At 60.9% G+C, this 18175-nt stretch overlaps 1 protein-coding gene across 2 annotated transcripts in view; it reads left to right on the top strand.

The window, feature by feature from the left end:
- ALDH1L1 (aldehyde dehydrogenase 1 family member L1) overlaps positions 1-11270 on the top strand; it is a 47327-nt gene extending 36057 nt beyond the window's left edge. The window contains exons 17-23 of one of the 2 annotated variants that reach the window (XM_031471095.2): positions 1179-1272; positions 2620-2719; positions 3916-4014; positions 6336-6501; positions 8996-9101; positions 10095-10294; positions 11053-11270. In XM_031471095.2, coding sequence (XP_031326955.2) covers positions 1179-1272; positions 2620-2719; positions 3916-4014; positions 6336-6501; positions 8996-9101; positions 10095-10294; positions 11053-11108 — 821 coding nt within the window. In that variant the 3' untranslated portion in view covers positions 11109-11270. Of the gene's footprint in view, positions 1-1178; positions 1273-2619; positions 2720-3915; positions 4015-4270; positions 4402-6335; positions 6502-8995; positions 9102-10094; positions 10295-11052 lie in introns of those variants that run through there. The other variant, XM_031471096.2, reaches the window with a different exon arrangement.
- Positions 11271-18175: the final 6905 nt, after the last annotated feature.

An 18175-nucleotide genomic window follows, 5' to 3' on the forward strand; every position in this document is an offset into this window, starting at 1 on the left:
GGGCCATGAGGTATGAGCCCTGGAGTGTGGGGTGTGGGCCCTGGGGTGTGGGCTGTGAGGTGTGGGCCCTGGGGTGTGGGGTGTGGGCCGTGAGGTGTGGGCCCTGGGGTGTGGGGTGTGGGCCGTGAGGTGTGGGCCCTGGGGTGTGGGGTGTGGGCCGTGAGGTGTGGGCCCTGGGGTGTGGGGTGTGGGCCGTGAGGTGTGGGCCCTGGGGTGTGGGGTGTGGGCCGTGAGGTGTGGGCTGTGAGGTGTGGGCCCTGGGCCGTGAGGTATGAGCCCTGGGGTGTGGGGGTGTGGGCCCTGGGGTGTGGGCTGTGGGGTGTGGGCCCTGGGGTGTGGGGTGTGGGCTGTGAGGTGTGGGCCCTGGGGTGTGGGGTGTGGGCCCTGGGGTGTGGGCTGTGGGGTGTGGGCCCTGGGGTGTGGGGTGTGGGCTGTGAGGTGTGGGCCCTGGGGTGTGGGGTGTGGGCCCTGGGGTGTGGGCTGTGGGGTGTGGGCCCTGGGCCGTGAGGTATGAGCCCTGGGGTGTGGGGTGTGGGCCGTGAGCTGTGGGCTGTGGGGTGTGGGGTGTAGGGTGTAGTGGGGCTCGGAGTCCCAGGACCCACACAGGAGAAGCGGCGAGTGCCAGCTGGGTGCCCTCACCTGGGGTGAAACCCAGTCACTGGAAGCCGTGTGACAGTGCGGGTTTGCTGCTGTCACAAGCACCACGCGTGGGGCAGCTTAAGAGCGGATGCTTATTCTTTCCCGTCCTGGAGGCTGGACACCCAGGATCAAGGTGTCCAGGCTGATTCCTCCCGAGGCCTCTCTCCTTGGTGTGTAGACGCCGTCTTTGCCCTGTGTCCTCACTTGGGTGTGCCTGTCAGTGACCTCCTCTTGTAAGGGTACTGGTTATATTGGACCAGGCCCACCCTAAGGACCTCATTTTAATTTGATCACCACATTAAAGGCTCCACCTCCAAATGCACTCACATCCGAGGTACAGGGGTCAGGGCTTCGGTATATGAAGTTTGAGGGGCAGAGCTCCACCCGCACCAGGGAGCAGCCCCAGGGAGCCCGGGGCACTAAGCATGTGGGACACGCAGCCCAAGGCTCCAGCCCCCGGTGGACAAGGAAGCGTGGCTGGGTTTATGTCTCCCCTGGCACTGTGTCACCCTGCCCCCCCCCCCCCACTCCTCCCACAGGCTCCCTGGTCGGCCAGCGACTCTCGGACCATCCCGATGTGCGGAAAATCGGGTTCACGGGCTCCACGGAGGTGGGAAAGCACATCATGAAAAGGTACGTGGTCGGGCGGCGGGTCCAGGGCTCGTGTGGCAGAAGCAGCAGCCTCTGGTCAGCGTCCGGAGGTGGACCGTGCTGTGCTTCTCAGGCCCCGGGTTGTGGCCTTCCAGGAGGGGTCCCTGCAGGCTCTGGGTCCCGGAATCTGACGGGTCCGCCCGGGGCAGGGGCCTCCCTGCGGCCACGAGCACATGAGGGCCGGGGCTGCTCCGGGTGGAGATGAGCTGTGACCGCGAGACACACAGGTCTTAAACTTGGCACGAGGTGCAGTATCTCAGTGGCTTTTATTTAGACTGCAAGTTGAAATGGTAAAACTTTTTATTAATGGAGTTAAGTCAAGTATGTTAGGATTGATTTCACTGAGTTTTTCTTAGTTTTCTTAACGTGGCCACCAGACAGAAGGTGCGGGTTCCTGTGGCCAGGGCAGGAGGCTCTCTCCCCCTCACAGCACTGGCCCAGGACCCTCCGCTGTCCTGGCCCTCGGACTTCAGCCTCTGGCCACTGGGTTGTGTCACTAACTCACGATACCACCTGGGCTGAGCCCCGGCCCTCCCTTCCAATGGGGGTGGTTTGCGCGCACAGTGTTTCTGGCCTGTGTCGCACAAGCTCAGAGCAGCAGATGGGCCAGACCCCAGGGCGGCGGCTGCAGCCCCGGGCACCACCGGGCCCCTGAACCCCACCCGCTGCAGCTGAAATTCCAGGGTGAGGTTTGGGTGTCTGCACAGCGAGTGACAGGTACAAATGGGGAGGAGCTGGGGCCATGCCGAGCACACTGACCCACAGGGTCTCAGAGTCCTTTCTCCAGGACGCGCGAGGGCCACTTCTGCTCTGTTCCAGGGGTCAGTGTGTGGCCTCCCAGGGCAGTCCAGCTGCAGCAGGGCAGCTCTGTGGGGGCTAAAGCAAGGTTTCCCCAGTGCAGCTCCCGATGTGCTGTGATGCTCTGTCTCCTGGGACACCTGTCTGTGCCCCCAGGGGCCGCACCCCTCCTTGAATGGCCACCATGCCTGTGCCCGTAACAGGGCTCTGCGTGACCTCCTCTTTGGGGTCAGGCCTGAAGGAACTGAGGCTGAGCTGACTTCTGAACGGGCGGTGGTGCAGGGGCAGTGAGAGCAGGGCCCTGGGGTGGGCCTGGGCTTGGTGCTGGGCTCAGAGCAGGAAAGCCCGGGGTAGGGGGGCAGGGGAGAGGAGGGGGAGGGCACTTGGGGGAGGGGCCATGGCCTGGCCTCACGAGGGGGCCCTCCAGCCCCACCTCTGCTGCTCTTTGGAGAGCCGTCCTCGCCCCTCCACCCAGAGCCCCTGCGTCCCAGGCTCCCGTGGACCTCGCCCCACCAATCCCTGTTCCTCCAGCTGTGCCATGAGCAACGTGAAGAAGGTCTCCCTGGAGCTGGGCGGGAAGTCGCCCCTCATCATCTTTGCGGACTGTGACCTCAGCAAGGCCGTGCAGATGGTGAGGGCCGCACGGAGGGAGCGGGGCGGGGGCCCCAGGTCCCCAGGCAAACGCACGGTCGGCCTGGACCACAGGGTCACCACAAGCATAGACTGACAGGAGAGGCCTAGGGGACAAAGAGTGGCGTGTGCCCTCCCAAACAGACCCCCAAGAGGTGTGACAACTGCCAGGATCACAGAAATCAGCTCCAGAGGTTGGGAAACGTGAGCCAGGTCCCACCCGTTCTGACATCAGTGTGGCAGGTTTCCTGTCCGAGAGAGGAGCAGGCAGAACCCTGGGCACTTGGGCAGCAACCTCCCTGGACCTTGTGTCCGCACTTGTCCAGCCCCACCAGGGACTCGCTGGGCAGCCTTTCTGGGCCTCGTGCTCTCACCGGGTGGCAGGGAGGATGGAAACGGGGGTTCAGGTGTTAGTCTGAAGGGTGTGGACCACGTGGCAGGTGCCGTGGGGGGGCTGTCCTGTAGTCATTGTCGTGATCGGTCTCCTGAAGGCCTGTGGGAGCAAACTTGTCAGGCCTGGTTCAACCCAGTGCCAAGATGTCCCACCACCCAGGCCCCACTGTGCCTGGGAGGACACTGTGGCCCCGGCACAGCTTGGAGGGGGTTCAGCCTCATTAGGGGGTAATCAGGGGGCACCGTTGGTCAGTCAGGGGTCTTGGCGGCCAAATGGGGGCCTGTCTTTGTCACTGGGCACTGCAGCCCAGCCCCTACGCCAGGCCCCCTGGTCTGAAAAGCAGGCTCCCGGGCATCTGAGGACATTTATTCTGGACCTGGGCCTGGGCTGGCCCCACCCCTCCCCAGGGGCCCACCCTGCTGCCTGATCCACGCGACAGCCCCTGTCCAGCTCAGCCCCAGTGTGCAGCTCTGACCCCCTACCCACCCAGAGCCCGGCCAGCATGCGGCCTCAGCTCACTATGCTCCACTCCCCCTCGTCCTCTCCTCTCTGGCCTGGGCCCCAGCGGGGAGTCCCCCTCCCCACGTGACCTCACTCCCCACGCCGTCCCCTCCGGCCTCTCCTCTCTGGGGATGGGGAACCAGTGGGGCAGGTGTGCCCAGAGGAGTGGGCCTGGATGGCTGCGGGGTCAGGACACATGCCTCCCTCCCCTTCCCTATCAGAAGGGGGCATCTGGGCCCGATGGGGCTGGGGGCTGCGTCCAGGCGTGGTTGCGACCCAGGTCGTCTGTCTCTTCTGCACAGGGAATGAGCTCTGTCTTCTTCAACAAAGGCGAGAACTGCATTGCGGCCGGCCGGCTCTTCGTAGAGGACTCGATTCACGACCAGTTTGTGCAGAAGGTGGTAAGTTCTGCCGCAGGGTCTTGGCTCTGCTGGTTCACCCAATGCAAGGGGCTGGGGGGCGTGGAGGCAGGGCTGGGCCAAACAAGCCTTCACTGGCTTTCATCATTTCAGCAAGAAATAGCAGGGGGAGGGGACAGCTCAGTGGTAGAGCACATGCTTAGCATGCACGAGGCCTTGGGTTCAATCCCCAGTGCCGCCATTAAAAATAATGATAATAATAATAACAAATAAATCTAATTACCTCCCCCCAAAACAGTCTGAGAAAAGAAAGGAAGAAAGAAAGAAAGAACGAGTGAGCAGCCCACAGCTCACGCTGGTGCAGGTCGTGAGGGGGAGGGGCTCCTGCCGCTCCTGTCACAGAGCTGAGCCGCAGGGTGGGCGCCGCAGGTAAGGCGTGGGCGGGCGTGGGCAGCACCTGCTCCCGCCTTCCCACGACTAGAACCAGAGGGACCACTCTCTCCCAGCTCTGTGGGAAGGTCTTCCCTGGCCGTTCAGCCACAGCAGGGCCTGGGAGCTCTGGCTCAGACACCCTCGCGCCCTGGAGAGCAGATGTGAGGGGCCGGAAGCACTGCCGCTGTTCAGGGTTAGACAAACTGCGTTCGGGAAGCTAGGAGAAATGAGAGCGGGTCTGGGCCCGGGAATACTGGGTGAAAATGCTGAAGGAGGGGAGGAGCGGATTTCCTCGGAGGGAGCTCATCCCTCCCAGCACGTGGTGGCTGAGACAGCACGTGGTGGCTGAGACAGCGACATCCACGCGGCCTGCAGTCCCCGCGGCGTGGCAGCAGCCGGGGCCTCGTGGAACTGAGCTCTGTGGCTGGTGGCCGGGCAGCTGGGCGCTGGGTGGCTATGCTGGGCTCAGGCACAGGCAGGACCAGGGCAGGAGCCCCAGGAGCGAGAGTAGGCGTTCAGAGGCCTCTGAACTCACTGGATGTGGCTTCTACTGGCTCCTACTGCCCGAGCAAGCCACAGACTCAAGGGTGGGAACTGCCCCCCCAGAGGGGACCATCAAGAAAGGAGAGCATTCGTGCCCGTTTGTGTAACCTTCCACGGTAGGGGAGCTGGTTCTTCGCTGTGACAGGCCCCGCACAGGCAGAGCCAGGTGGGGGCTGGGACGGGCCGACTGGAAGCAGTCCCTGAGCGTTTGCGGTTGTGGGAGCCCCGCCCCCGGTGCGTGGCCCCCCGCCCGAGTCTGCAGGGCTGTTGCCAGTCTCCCAGGGGTGAGGGCAGGGCCAGAATCCCAGGCACAGTGGTTCGGGTGGGCCTGGTTCCCAAACCCGGGAAGTGAGGTGCACATCTGGGAAACACAGCAAGGTTGTTCTTGGCATCATCTCTGGGGGACGGAGGAGCAGCCAGGTGGCCAGGCTGGAGCAAAGTGGGGGCCGGGTCCTGGCTTGGGGTCCCCCTTCAGGATAGTCAGAGTTGCTGAACTTTTCCTGGTGGGAGGGCAGAGGGCAATCCCGGGGGCATGAGTCCCCCCTGCATCTGATTAGGCCTGATTAGTGGTGCAGAGCCTGCAGGGGGTGAAGTGGCCCCGGCCCCGAGGAGGAGGAGGCCGGGCTGTGAGGGTGGGGATGACCGTGCCCGGTCCTAGGGAACCGCGGGGAGAGGGAAGGGCCTGGAGCACAGAGGGTCTGGCACCTGCCTCCCGCTGGTTGTGTCCACCTGGGTTCCTTTTCCTGACCCAGCAGTGAGCATCTCCTGCCCGGCTCACTTCTGAGTCTCCCCATCCCAGCCCTGGAGTCATCAGGTGACACCTGGTGCTTCCTGGAGGAGACCCAGGCCAGCATCACCAGGCAGCAAAGCCCAGACCTGCTTTATGTTGGCCGAGGCAACAGGGAAAGCTTCCTGGAGGAGGGGGTCCCACAGTTGGGCTCTGAAGCAGGGAGAGGTGTGGGCAGGGGTGGGTGGACTCCAGGCGCAGGCTCCTCCATTCCACTCAGTCTGCCCCCCTTGTGGCCAGGGCGTTACCGTGTTATTTCCCCGCCCCCACCCCGTGTCCTGGAGTCCCCGCTCCTCAGTCTGTGAGGCCGGGAGCAGAACCTCCCTATGCTGCCCCAACACACACCTGCACTGCCCTGCGCTGTCCCAGCTCCTCCGACATCTGGCTCACATCTCTGTACAGAGCGTGCATTTGGGGTTCAGCCTGGAAGGCAGGTTTGGAACCAGAATACTGGAGACCCTGATGCCAGAGTCCAGCACATGGGCTTTCTTCGGGGGCCAGTGGTCAGTCACTGAAAACGCATACGTGGGAGGTGTGTCAGGGAGTGACCACAGTCAGAGACCACGCACCTCAGCGGCACTGACCAGGAGGACCTTGGCAGGTAGAAGAGGTGAGGAAGATGAAGATCGGTGACCCCCTGGACCGGGGCACCAACCACGGGCCGCAGAACCACCAGGCCCACCTCCGGAAGCTGCTGGAGTACTGCCAGCGCGGCGTGGAGGAAGGGGCCACGCTGGTCTGTGGAGGGAACCAGGTCCCCCGGCCAGGTCAGTCACCCGCCCTCCAAGGGGCCAGGGAAGCAGCGGGAGCAGGGCCTCTGGTTTGCTGCCCAGCTCTGACCAAGGTGTCTGAGGGCCAGGAATCTGCACCATCAGGCTCCCAGGCTCGGGCCCCACCCGGGAGCCTGGATGGGGTGGACCTTGGCTGTTTGGACGCCTGGCAGACCAGGTGTGGACCCAGCAGGGTGAAGGCACCAGAGCCAGCTTAACTTACATCGGGGTGCACCCTAATGTCCGCAAGCACAACCATGGACTGTGGACCCAGGGCCCTGGGCTCCAGGGTTTTCCTGCCTTTGGCCGTCACTTTTCTGCAGCTGTTCTTGGCTGGAAACCCCTGTCCTCCAGCCCCTTAAGAGTAGGGACAGTCCCAGGCCTGTCCTGAGCTTGGAGCACTTCTCATGGTGCCGCTTTCTCTGGAGGACCACAAGGGTCTATCCAGCTCCTCCTTACCCAGACTCTGGACACCTGGGCCCCCACCTGCATGTCACCCAGTCCCTCAGTCTCAATGGGACCGAATCCATCTCATCATCACAGCATCCCTGACCTGACCCCAGACATGCACACCTGCCTCTCTAGAACCTTCTGTCCAACCCAGTCACCGAGCCAGAGGAGGCAGGCACGTGAGATGTGCTGTTTCACCGGGGCGGCCTGCTCCCTGGGGTCTCCGACACCCCCGACCCGCGTGCCGGAGCCCAGCCTCACACGGTCCCCACTTGACGGCACGAAGGAGGAAGGGAACGGGCTCTACTCCTCCCTCTTAACTCACTGCTGCTTCTCTCAAACCTGGAGATCTTTCCCGCCTCCCCTGCATCCCTGCCACCTTCAAGCCGACTCTCCCATCAGCCAGGACCACCACAGGGCTTCCTGAGGGCCTCCTGGACCCCTAATCCTGTCCTGATGCAGCTGCCAGAGTCTGGTCGTGTCTCCCCCAGGGCTGAAGCCGCCCTCCGGTGACCAGCCTGCTGCACTGGCCGCCCAGGCTTCTCACCGTCTGGGTCTAATTTGCTGGCACGTGACCCACCCCCCAGGCGTACTTAAGTCCCTTTCTGAATACATCTTACATCTTACGTCTTACGTTTTCTTGCTCCCTGCTTAGCAAATGCCTCCTGGGTTTCCCCACCTGGTGAACTCAGTATTCACATGACCTCAGGCTCTGGCCAGGGGCTCCGATGGGCACCTCTGACCTCAACAGAGTTTTATAACCTCTGGGCTGCGGCTGTCCACTCCCCTTCCTGCTCCTGCTAAGTCCACGAGGCCAGAGTCTGGGGGCTTTGTTTTGGCAGAGCAGTTAAGGGGTGCAGCACCCAAGAACCATGAGGAGCCCCACCACCATCCCTGGACCTGAGAGGTGAGAGCAGAGGGCAGAATTCTCGGGACCCTGGGAGGGGCAGCGCTATGGACGCCAGCTCCTCCCGGTGACTGACCCACCTGGAAGCCAGAGGGTGCAGAGGATGAGGGGCCCAGAGCAGGCAGAGGTGACAGCAGAGGGGCAGGAGGGGCAGAGACTGGCCAGCCCGGAGCACTGAGACCTGGGGGCCATATTCCGTTTACAGATTGAGCAAATACAGGCCACAGCACGTGAGTCAACATGTGTTCATACATGACTCACATTTTAGAAATTGTGATTACTGTTAAAATATAATTCATAAATGTATGAAAATATGGAATATTTTATTGTTACTTTTAAAGTTAAAAAAAATTTGTTCTTCTAAACACTAGAGAGAAAATTTCAAGTCTCTTGATTCTCCCTAAGTCAGGCCAAATTGAATCTCAGTCCAGCGGGTCTCGGGGCCCGGGGCTCTGTCTAAAGGAGAAATCATCAGAGGCAGCGTTTTGCCACCAGAAGTGGTTCTGTGGGGCAGCTGTCAGGATGGGGGCCGGTATGTCCTGGCCAGAGGGTGAGCACCTGCACCACTAGGCTGGGAGGAGAAGGCAGGCTGTGCTGGGTGGTCCAGTCCACCAGGCCACCCACTCCACGGGCTGGCGGGGACATACAGACATGTTTTCAGATTAAATATCGCTAGAAAACCCAGGCTTTGTCCCAGTCAGAGCTTCGGCAGCGGCGTTGGACAGACCAGCTCTGAGCATCACCTTTGTCAGCCCACGTTCTTGAGAGGCTGGGAGGGGCACACACTGGGACAGAGAGTTGCCCACCCGTGCCGGGAGCTGCCATGCTCGGTCTGGCGGGACCAGGCCTCCCACGGGTCCCGGACCCCTGTACCCCGGGGCCTCTGTCCCCCATGGGCCTCTGTCCCCATGGGCCTCTGTCCCTCCCGGGCCTCTGTCCCCATGGGCCTCTGTCCCTCCCGGGCCTCTGTCCCCATGGGCCTCTGTCCCTCCCGGGCCTCTGTCCCCCATGGGCCTCTGTCCCCATGGGCCTCTGTCCCTCCCAGGCCTCTGTCCCCATGGGCCTCTGTCCCCCCCCCCCAGGCCACTGTCCCCCACCCCCAGCCTCTGTCCCCCACGGGCCTCTGTCCTGCAGGCTTCTTCTTCGAGCCGACGGTGTTCACGGACGTGCAGGACCACATGTTCATTGCCCGCGAGGAGTCCTTCGGGCCCGTCATGGTCATCTCCCGCTTCGCCAACGGGTAGGGAGGCCCGACCCTTGTCCTTGTGTCTGGGGTGTTCGTGTGTGCGGTGGGGCTGAGAGGGGAGTTCAGACAAGCGGGAGCTGTGGACAGAGAGTCCTCTGCCACGGAGGTGGGGGCTTCTGGTCACTGGGAGTGTCCTCCGTGTCTGTCTGGGTGTCTCTCACGTGCTGGGCTCTGCTCTAAGTGTCCACTGTGCATCATGAACCGCGGACCTCAGTGCCTGGGGACAGCAGCCCTTATTCATTCTGCAAGAATCTGCAGTGGTCAGGGTTTGGGGGTGCTGAGCCATCCCTTCTCTGTGCCGCGCCGGGGCCTCCCCGCACCTGGCTCCCCTCCCAGGGGCTGGTAGAAGCTGCCAGTCTCCTTAAGATCCATCAGAGGGCCTCTAAACCCCCGAACCTGGCTCCACGTGTCCCGTTGGTCAGCAGGCTGGCAGGGCTGGGGTGAAGAGAGAGGAGCTGGACTCCGACCCTGCCTGGGCTGCTGCAGTTTCCTTCCCTGGGACTTTGAGCAGATTCCAAAAGTGGGGCCTTCCCTCCTGTGCTGTACTTTCAGCTGTCGGAAAATAAGGAAACTCTCATCACATGCTGACTGTGTTAGAATAAAGCTAAGCCTTCAAGCCCACGGTGTCTGTGGTGGGGACGCCCTGCCATGGCTCCCTGGGGAATGCCCAGCGTGTGGACCTTTCCACGTGTGCTGGGGCCAGCCGCCCCCTCTCTGAGCTCCTGCCCCCTGTCTGTAAAGGGAGGACTCACCAGCGATGACCCGACCTGTGAGCCAGCCCGAGGCTCCTCCCCCCGTTTCCCTCTCTGCTGCCCTGTCTCCCCCACTTGCTGTAGGCCGGGCACAGGTCTCCTCAGAAGGGTCTGGGCGGCATGGAGCTTGGGGTGGGCTGGGCCCCCTTGGGAGAGGGGTGCGGGTCTCTCTGTGTCCATGTCCAGGGCTGGCCCCTTGGCCCTCCTCATGGAGTTCTTCTGGGTTTCCCCCCAGCGACGTGGACACTGTGCTGACTCGGGCCAATGCAACGGAATTTGGCCTGGCCTCTGGCGTCTTCACCAGGGACGTCAGCAAGGCCCTGTATGTCAGCGACAAGCTGGAGGCAGGCACCGTGTTCATCAACACGTACAATAAGACCGACGTGGCCGCTCCCTTTGGGGGTTTCAAGCAGTCCGGATTCGGCAAAGACCTGGGTAACCAAATCGTACTGGCTTTCACGTACTCATTCAACAAACATCTGTTAGAGCCACTCAGCGTCAGGCCCGTCCCAGGGGCCAGAGGGCAGAGTGGACAGAATGGCTGCTCAGTTCTTACTGGGAGGGGACAGGCAGGAACTAAGGCAGGAGACAAAGTGATCCAGGCAGGAGACAAAGTGATCCGAGCAGGAGACTGGAGGGTGACTTGAGCCGGGGGCCAGGTGGGCCTCTCTGAAGATGTGTCGCCTTGCTGAGACCCAGGTGGCTGGAGGTGCTGGCCATGAAGGCGTGAGGCCGCATGTTCTTGGCAGAGGGGACACGGGTCCCCGGGAACCAGCTCTGGTCTTGAGCTGCAGAGCGAGGCTGAGTGCTGGTGTGGGCCCAGGGGCAAGGAGGAGGCCGGAGAGGCAGGCAGGGGCCAGGTTGCAGGGGCTGGAGGTGTGGTCAGGGTTCAGGCTTCGCCCTCAGAGTGGGGTGCCCACGGGGAGAGTGTGTCCGACGGGGCAGTGAGTCCCCAGGGTAGAGGTGGTAGCCCCACCCAGCCTGCCCAGGGGGTGGGGTTCTGCCCGGCCCCCCTCGGTTCCAGCTTCACACTCCCCCACTCCCTGGCCCCTGTGGAAGCCGGGAGTTGGAGGCCAGCCCCAGTCAGGGGTCCACTCTGAAGCCAGGCCTGGCGGGGCGGGGAGAGATGGGGCGGTGCTGGTGTGCCACCCACGGGACAATGCCGTGTCACCTTGGCACTCCGTGTCTTGCAGGAGAAGCCGCCCTGTCTGAGTACCTGCGGGTCAAGACGGTCACTCTCGAGTACTGAAGAACGCCTCCCAGGCTGTGGGCCTGCCCCTCCCCAGGGCACAGCCCTTCCCCCTGGACGAGGAGGAAGCCTCTTGCCTGCACCCTGTCCCTGTCCGGGACCCCACCCTGTCTGGTCAGAGCCACCTACCTTCGGCTGGGTCAGAATAAAGGTTTGAACAAAGGTTCTGACTGGCGCGGCCAGCACGTGCCTCTCAGCCCGTCTGTGTGCCCGGGGGGCCCGCGCCTCCGGGCTGCCCTCCAGGCAGCATGTGTCCGCTCTCGCCCCAGAAAGCAGGTGCTGAGGTCAAGTTCAGGGGCAGGTACACGGGGGTGACTGTGACCCCTGGAGACGCCAGGGAGTGAGCGGGCCAGCAGGGACGCTTCGGACAGGGACGCAGCCTGGAGTCCCTCAGCGAGTGGCCGGCCCTCTCAGCTCCCTCGGCCTTGAGAACTGGCCAAGGGCCTGCAGCGGAGGCCGCCCTGGGCTGGAGTTTCCAAGGAGCAGCGCCCCCCTTTCGCCCTGTCTTGTGTCTTCTGTGTCTTCTGTGTCTCCCGGGACCCCAGGGCCCAGGCCTCCCCTGCGCTGTCCCCTCTCCCGGCCTTCCCGCCTCATCCCTCCGTCCCTCCCTCCCTCCATCCTTCCCCGCATCTCCCCGGGGGTGACAGCAAGAGCCAGTGAGGAGGGGATCCAGGACCTGTCTGCGTCACTTAACCCTCGCATTGGCCCCAGTTTTACCTGTTTATAAACAAGTCATTGTCTTTAGTTCCCAGGGGCGGGACCCGGGAGCTCCCCTCCTACAGAACAGCTCCCTGGCCCAGAGCTACCCGGGCCCCTCCGCCCTGGGGTGGCCTCTCTCCCCGTGTCCACGCCACCCCGGGGTGAGCAGCCCTCTCTCCTTGCTCCCCCCCACACACACACACACTGTGAGGCTGCCACTGCTCCCCAGACCTTAGGGGTCAGGAGGATCCAGTCCCTACTCGAGGGGGCAGCTCAGCCCTGGAGCCCGGGCCCCGGCCAGGTCCCTTGGAGGCCCCTCCCTGCCCGAGTCCCACCTGCCTTCCCGTGGCAGGGCTGCTCCCCCGACCCTGGGGCCCAGCCTTGATCCTTGTGCCCACTGACGGGAGAGGTGTGTGCTGGACTCTGTTGCCTCTCTGGGACTGGTCATGAGGACGCTTGGCAGAGGTGACCTGCCCCTTCTGGGTCCCCGTTGTCTCACCTCAAACAGCCTGAGGGCCAGGCGTCCCCAGCAAAGTGCAGGCTAATGCAGCCAGCTTGGCCCTTGCCCTGTGCTCTCAAGCTCCCCCAAGCTAGGTGAGACATGTAGGCATCCCCAGGGGTCAGCCTGGCTTCCCAGAAAACAGGCCTCAGGGCAGGAGAGCAGGCATGGCCTCGAGCACAGGCCCATCCACACTGGAGTGCAGTCGAGAGACACTTTCCCCTTCAGGCCAGGGCTTGGTTGCAGCCCTGAACGCCCACAGAACTCTCAGAGAACTCCCAGATTTTACCTGGGCTCATGGCCACCAGAAGGACAGAATTCCCACCCTCCTTTGCAGCCGGGCGGTGGACAGAACTCGAGTGGCAGTGACAGGTGCCACTCCCGAGACACAGCCTTGGATGGGGGGAGTCGGGGTCAGGCCGTCTCCCCCTCCTTGCTCCCCTTGTCCAGCTGGAAGTGACCCATGGACACGGGGCTGGGCGCTGCCCAGCACACAGACGCTGTAGCACCGGGAGGAGGACGCCCGACCCCCATCACGAGGTGACCCACCAGCAGCCCCCCACTCGGGGGATGTGCTTACCCCTCTTTTTTGTAGTTTTTAGATGCATTTATTTCTCACAGTGTTAACAGAAGAGTTCAAGGCAGTTTAGAAAAATAACACAGTTAAAATACGCCTGAGCAAATCAGGGCAGAACGAGGTGCGGTCGAAAGGGGAGCCAGGCGTGTGGTTGGCACTGGGGCTGCACACGGTGAAACCTTATACGGTTCTCAAGCTGGAGCACAGTTCAGTCAGAGCTTTCCAGCTGCCAAGTGTGCGAGGAAGCCTGGCCAGTGACCTGACTCACGGTGTCCGTGTGACGGAGACCAACTGCTTTCTGGAGAAGAGAACTTCATTTCATGAGTCCTCCTGAAACGTGGGGCGTGGTGACCGCTGTGTGCAGGATTCTACACAGGGTGGTGATGGGATGAAATGCATATTTTAAGGCAAGACAAGAACAATTTAAACACACTCTCTTCCTCTGCCCCTTGGCCGCCCCCCCCCCTCCAGTGTGCACTGTGCGGCTGTGTCACGTGGTAACACAATGGCAGAAACACCCGCTCAGCCATGAAGATCAGCTTTCCTTCCGGCACCAGCCACGTAACTCCTTAGGAGATAACAGTCCTCCTCAGTCCTGTAAGGGGAAAGGATGACTCACTGCGCACCTTGTGCGTGCAGACTCTGTGGTGGACTTTATGTACGGTGCCAACGTGCCACTGACTGGTGCAGAACAGACTGGTCAGACGACCTGGGGCGATGCTGGGCCGCACCTAATGGAAGTTCTTATTTTCAATACTTACTTTTGACCTTGTTAATGTCACTATAGTGCTTGCATGCGGCCTGTTTTACGAGATTACTGTTTCTTGCATGGCCAAACGCGTGCTGAGTCTCTGATAAAAATAATGACCAGGTGGTCCGAAAAAGCTGACCAAATCTACCGTCCTCCAAGACAAGTGGTTGTAATAGTGACTCTTGACGTGGGAAGAAGCCACAGACGGAACCGTGTTCTGGGCTGTCACAGGCCAGTGAGACAGGCGGCCCCGAGGCTCTGGGCTGCTGTCGGTGACCAGGCCCTCGCCCGGGAACAGCACACAGACTGGCCAGCCTGTCAACCAGGTCTTCACCTGACCTGGGAATGAGCAGCCTCGGGACAAACTGGTCATGAAATGCCTCCCACACCTTGGTCATCATTAAGCCCGAAAGGAAGGGGGTTGTAGATAAAGAATGTTGTCCACCATCCAGTCCTACAAGAGTCCGGTCATCACCCACCGCAGCCGTGCACCTGCAGCAACCCAGAAAGGAATTTGGGGCAAAGATCGGGATGAGGCACTTCGTGCTCTGGGGAAACTGGCAGAGCTGGCCCTCAGATAGATACTTTCAGGAGACTTTATGAACGCATTTCTTGCATCTTCCCACTTTAGAAAAGCCTCAAATTTAGATCCTGTTCCCTGTGAACAGCTGTGACCTGCTGTCGAGACGTGACTGGGTCACACGGACATGGGCCTGTCCCCCCCCCCCCCCCTTCAGAACTGTCCTTGGAGCTCTCTGAGAGACTGTCTCCTGGGTTATAATCCTCAGGTTGGTTTGAATAAAATTGTCCATTTCTTTCTTAGATTGACAATTGATTAATTTCTCTTCAACAGCGGTAAACTGCAGGCAGTTGTTCCTGTGAACTTCCCGAGGTAGGCTGAGCGCACGTCCAAGCGCAGCCAGGACGAGCAGCGCCCCTGCAACAGTGCAGCCAGATGGGGTCCTGCCCGACCATAGTCGGGAGGTGGGGGCCCCTGCTGTTGACACTGCAGCCCTCAGCTCTCTGCTGATCTGACTTGATCCACATGTCAAGAGCCAAGGGAAGGGAACTCACCAGAAGCCTTTTAAGGCTCAGCTTTGCACTTACTCAGAAAAAGGATGTGGTGCCACGCCTGGTCCCAGCCCGAGCCAGCCCCGCAGAGGGTCAGGGATGTGGGCCCCGTGTCGCCAGCTCCCAGGCGCCCTGCTGCCAACACGGCCAGGACCTGACTGCAGACTGGACCCACCGACACCAGCTCAGACGCCGCCCACAGAATCTGAGAGAAACAGGGAATGCTCTGTCCAGCCTCTCAGCCATCAGGCGGCTTTCAAACAGCAAAAGCCCTTGATGCAGACGGTTTTAAGAAACGAAATGCCCGCGTCGACGTCTCAGTGAGGGATTAGACTCGAGGCGGCCGCCCCTCCAATCAGGTGCGAACACAGGTGATGCGGTGGGAGTGATGGCGGCTGATTTTTCTGGACGTTTTCTGAAAGCAACACTGGTGAGATTCACTGATGGACTGTGTACGGGGAGTGAGAGAAAGAAGACGTGAGGGCGCCATCTGGACGTCCTGCTTGAACAGCTGGAGGACTGGACGTGCCTGTAGCGAGACAGGGACACCATCGGAGGGACAGTCACGTGGGCGGGTTTGGGATGCATGAACCTCAAAATGCCCACCAAGCAGCCGCATGGGTGAGTTAAGGACACGGTTATGCAGTGGGATTACGGAGGGAGGAGCAGGCTGAGGCTGCTAGGACCCTGGATGAGTTTGGCGAGGGCGCGAGTACAGACAGAGGAGAGGTCCGACCAAGGCCGTGCCCTGGGCTCTCACTCTTTTGAGACTGGGGAGGTGATGATGAGCTGTGGGAGGCGGGTGTCCTGGGAGCTCAGTGCAGAGGGCCTTCCAGGATGTCCAGTGGGAACCGAGGGCTGACCCCCGGATCTGCCAGGTGCAGGCCGTTGGTGACCTCAGGGTTAGCCATTTTAGAGGCGCGGTCAGGACACAATCCTGCCCAGAGTGAGTTCCAAGGATAGCGGGAGGAGACACTGGAATGGAAGGGAGATGGCTCTGCCAGAGCATCTGCAGAAACAGGACCAAAAAAAGTGGGGTGCCGCATGCTGTGTGCTGGCAGGAACGTTCTGAAAGAGAGAAAACTGTTCTGGAACAGTTGTCACAGCGATGCCCTGAGCAAGGGGGAGAGGACTCCGCCCTCTGCCGTCCGAGGCTGGGTGGTGGCTGTGTTCTCAGACGAGGCACGTGATTGCCTGGCTCACCACTGTTCCTTCGCAGGGTAGAAGCTCTTGGCCGAGACACTCTGGCAGGGCATGAGCACACACATTTCAAAGGCAAGAACCACATCGTCGCCATTTGCAGGTACTGTGTCAAAGCACATGAAAATACTCTGGAATAAGTCCTCAGAACAACTGTGTATTAAACCTTCCTGAGAGGCCTTTTGTCAGCAGGAATCAAGACCCTTTGGCTCAGTAATCCCACTTCTGAAAATGCATCGTAAGGAACTGACTACAAGCGTCCAGTGGGAGGTCAGTGCTCATGACCAACGTCCGTCCTCCTTGCCATCCAGATGCCCAGAGAGGGCCCTCCTGGTCTTCTTGTGGGCAGTGGTCGTGTCTCTAAGCCTGGACAAGAGTATCACTTCTCACCAGAGCATTTAATGAACAGCCAAGATCCTTTTCCCAGTCCCACAGGGTGACCAGCAGTATGTGAGAAGCTGCAGCCTATCTGCTCAGAACGCTGAGTGACTCCAAGGAGCAGGGACCCTCTGCTGGCCCGACAGGACGTGACGCAGGAGCTGCTGAGAATTCAGGGCTGTCTACACAGCGGGTCCTGATGGCTGCAGGGGGAGAGAGGCCACCTCTGGCCGTAATTTATAATCAAACTCAGTTTTGGGAGTGTCCAAATAGGGTAAAATGTACGTCAATGCTTCTCAATGCTGCCCATCCCAATATCTTCACTTTATACAAGTATTTTTATGCCATCCTTTTAAATCCTCTAACAAGATTCTTAAATCACATTACCAATCTATACACACGACCTAGATGAAATTAATATACTGCTCTCAATTCTCTATTTACAAAAGCGTCAATGCACAGACTTTTTAAATATAGAATTGTGCTAAATTACACATAACTTGAAATCTACCGACTTAACCACTCTCAACGTACCGTTCGGTGGCAGTGAGTCCATTCACGTGGCTGTGCAGCCCCATCACCGTCACCCCTAGGACTTTTCACCTTGCAAAACAGACCCTCTCCCTGCTGGACTTGGACGTCAACGGCAAGTGAGGCGATTCAGGGAGCAGAGGCCCCGCGTGCCACCAGAGGGAGAAAGACGCACGTCCGTCCCTGCGGAGCCCGTGCCCGTTCACCACACGGTACGCAAGGCTCAGTTTTCAACAAACCCTGTAATTGTTCGATCCTAGCACAACCACGTTACACTGTATTTTAAGAACCAATGTGTGTTCCTTGTTAAAAGGCTCTGCTCCCGATTACAGTGGGGGGGGGGGCACCACCAGCTGTCTCAGCGTCCTGTGACTCCACCCGTTCTGACACGGCCCACCTGCAGTCAGCACAGACCCTGAGCCCCAGCCCCGCGAGACCGCCCCCCTTCAGACGCCGTCCTCAAGTCCAGGCTGGCACTGTGCTTCTGACCCACCGGCCAGAGACCAGAGGTTCCCACGACGCCCCTCGGGTCCGTTAATCCGCTAGAGCAGCTCCCAGAACTCAGAGGCGTCTGACTCAGGAGGCAGCAGGCTTGTCACGGAAGGATGTGACTCGGGAGCAGGCAGGGCGGAGCCACAGGGAGGGTGCAGAGCTCCCTTGCGCCTCCAGCGCCCCCCTCCCCAGTCTCCCATGGTCACCAGCTGGAAGCCCCCAGCCCATCCTGTGGCGTTTGTGGGAGTTGCCTTGCACGGGCTGAGTCGCTGGCCGACAGCGGCTGATTCAGCCCCCCAGCCTCAGAAGGCCGGCTGGGAGCGCCGTGGGCTCCGCTGGTGGCCAGCCCCGCCCCACCCTCAGGTGAGTTCTGGAGGTCTCCTCCTTAGTGCAACAGAAGACACCCGTTCCCTGCTCATCGCAGGGGGTTCCGAGGGTTTTCAGAGCTCTGGGCCAGGGGCGGGACGAAGACCAACGCACGTCTCTTGCCACAAGTTGTGCCGGCACACACTTTGACACTGAAGATGGACCACAGGTTTTGCAAGCCCATTTTGGCATTTCTTCATCTTTTTACTATACTGCCAACCTCCAAGCAAGGAAGTGGCCCAGGCCTCACGGGCCTTCGGCGGCGCTGGGAAGGGAAGGTCAGTGGACAAGCCCCTGTGCCAGGTAAACAGTTGACCCCACGTCTCTTCCCTTTGCCAGCATCTCTGCAAACTGAAGTGGGCCAAACCTGCAGGACTATTTTTAGCAGCAGCTCAGTCACCTTGGGCCCTCCTGGTCTGGGGCCCTGAGGCGTCTTCCCAGCAGCTGGTGTGGCCCCGCCCCAAGGGTCAGGAGGGCTGAGTGCAGCCGCGGGGTGCACACTC

Source organism: Camelus dromedarius, chromosome 17 (genome assembly GCF_036321535.1).
Source record: "Camelus dromedarius isolate mCamDro1 chromosome 17, mCamDro1.pat, whole genome shotgun sequence".
Taxonomy (NCBI): Eukaryota; Metazoa; Chordata; class Mammalia; order Artiodactyla; family Camelidae; genus Camelus; species Camelus dromedarius.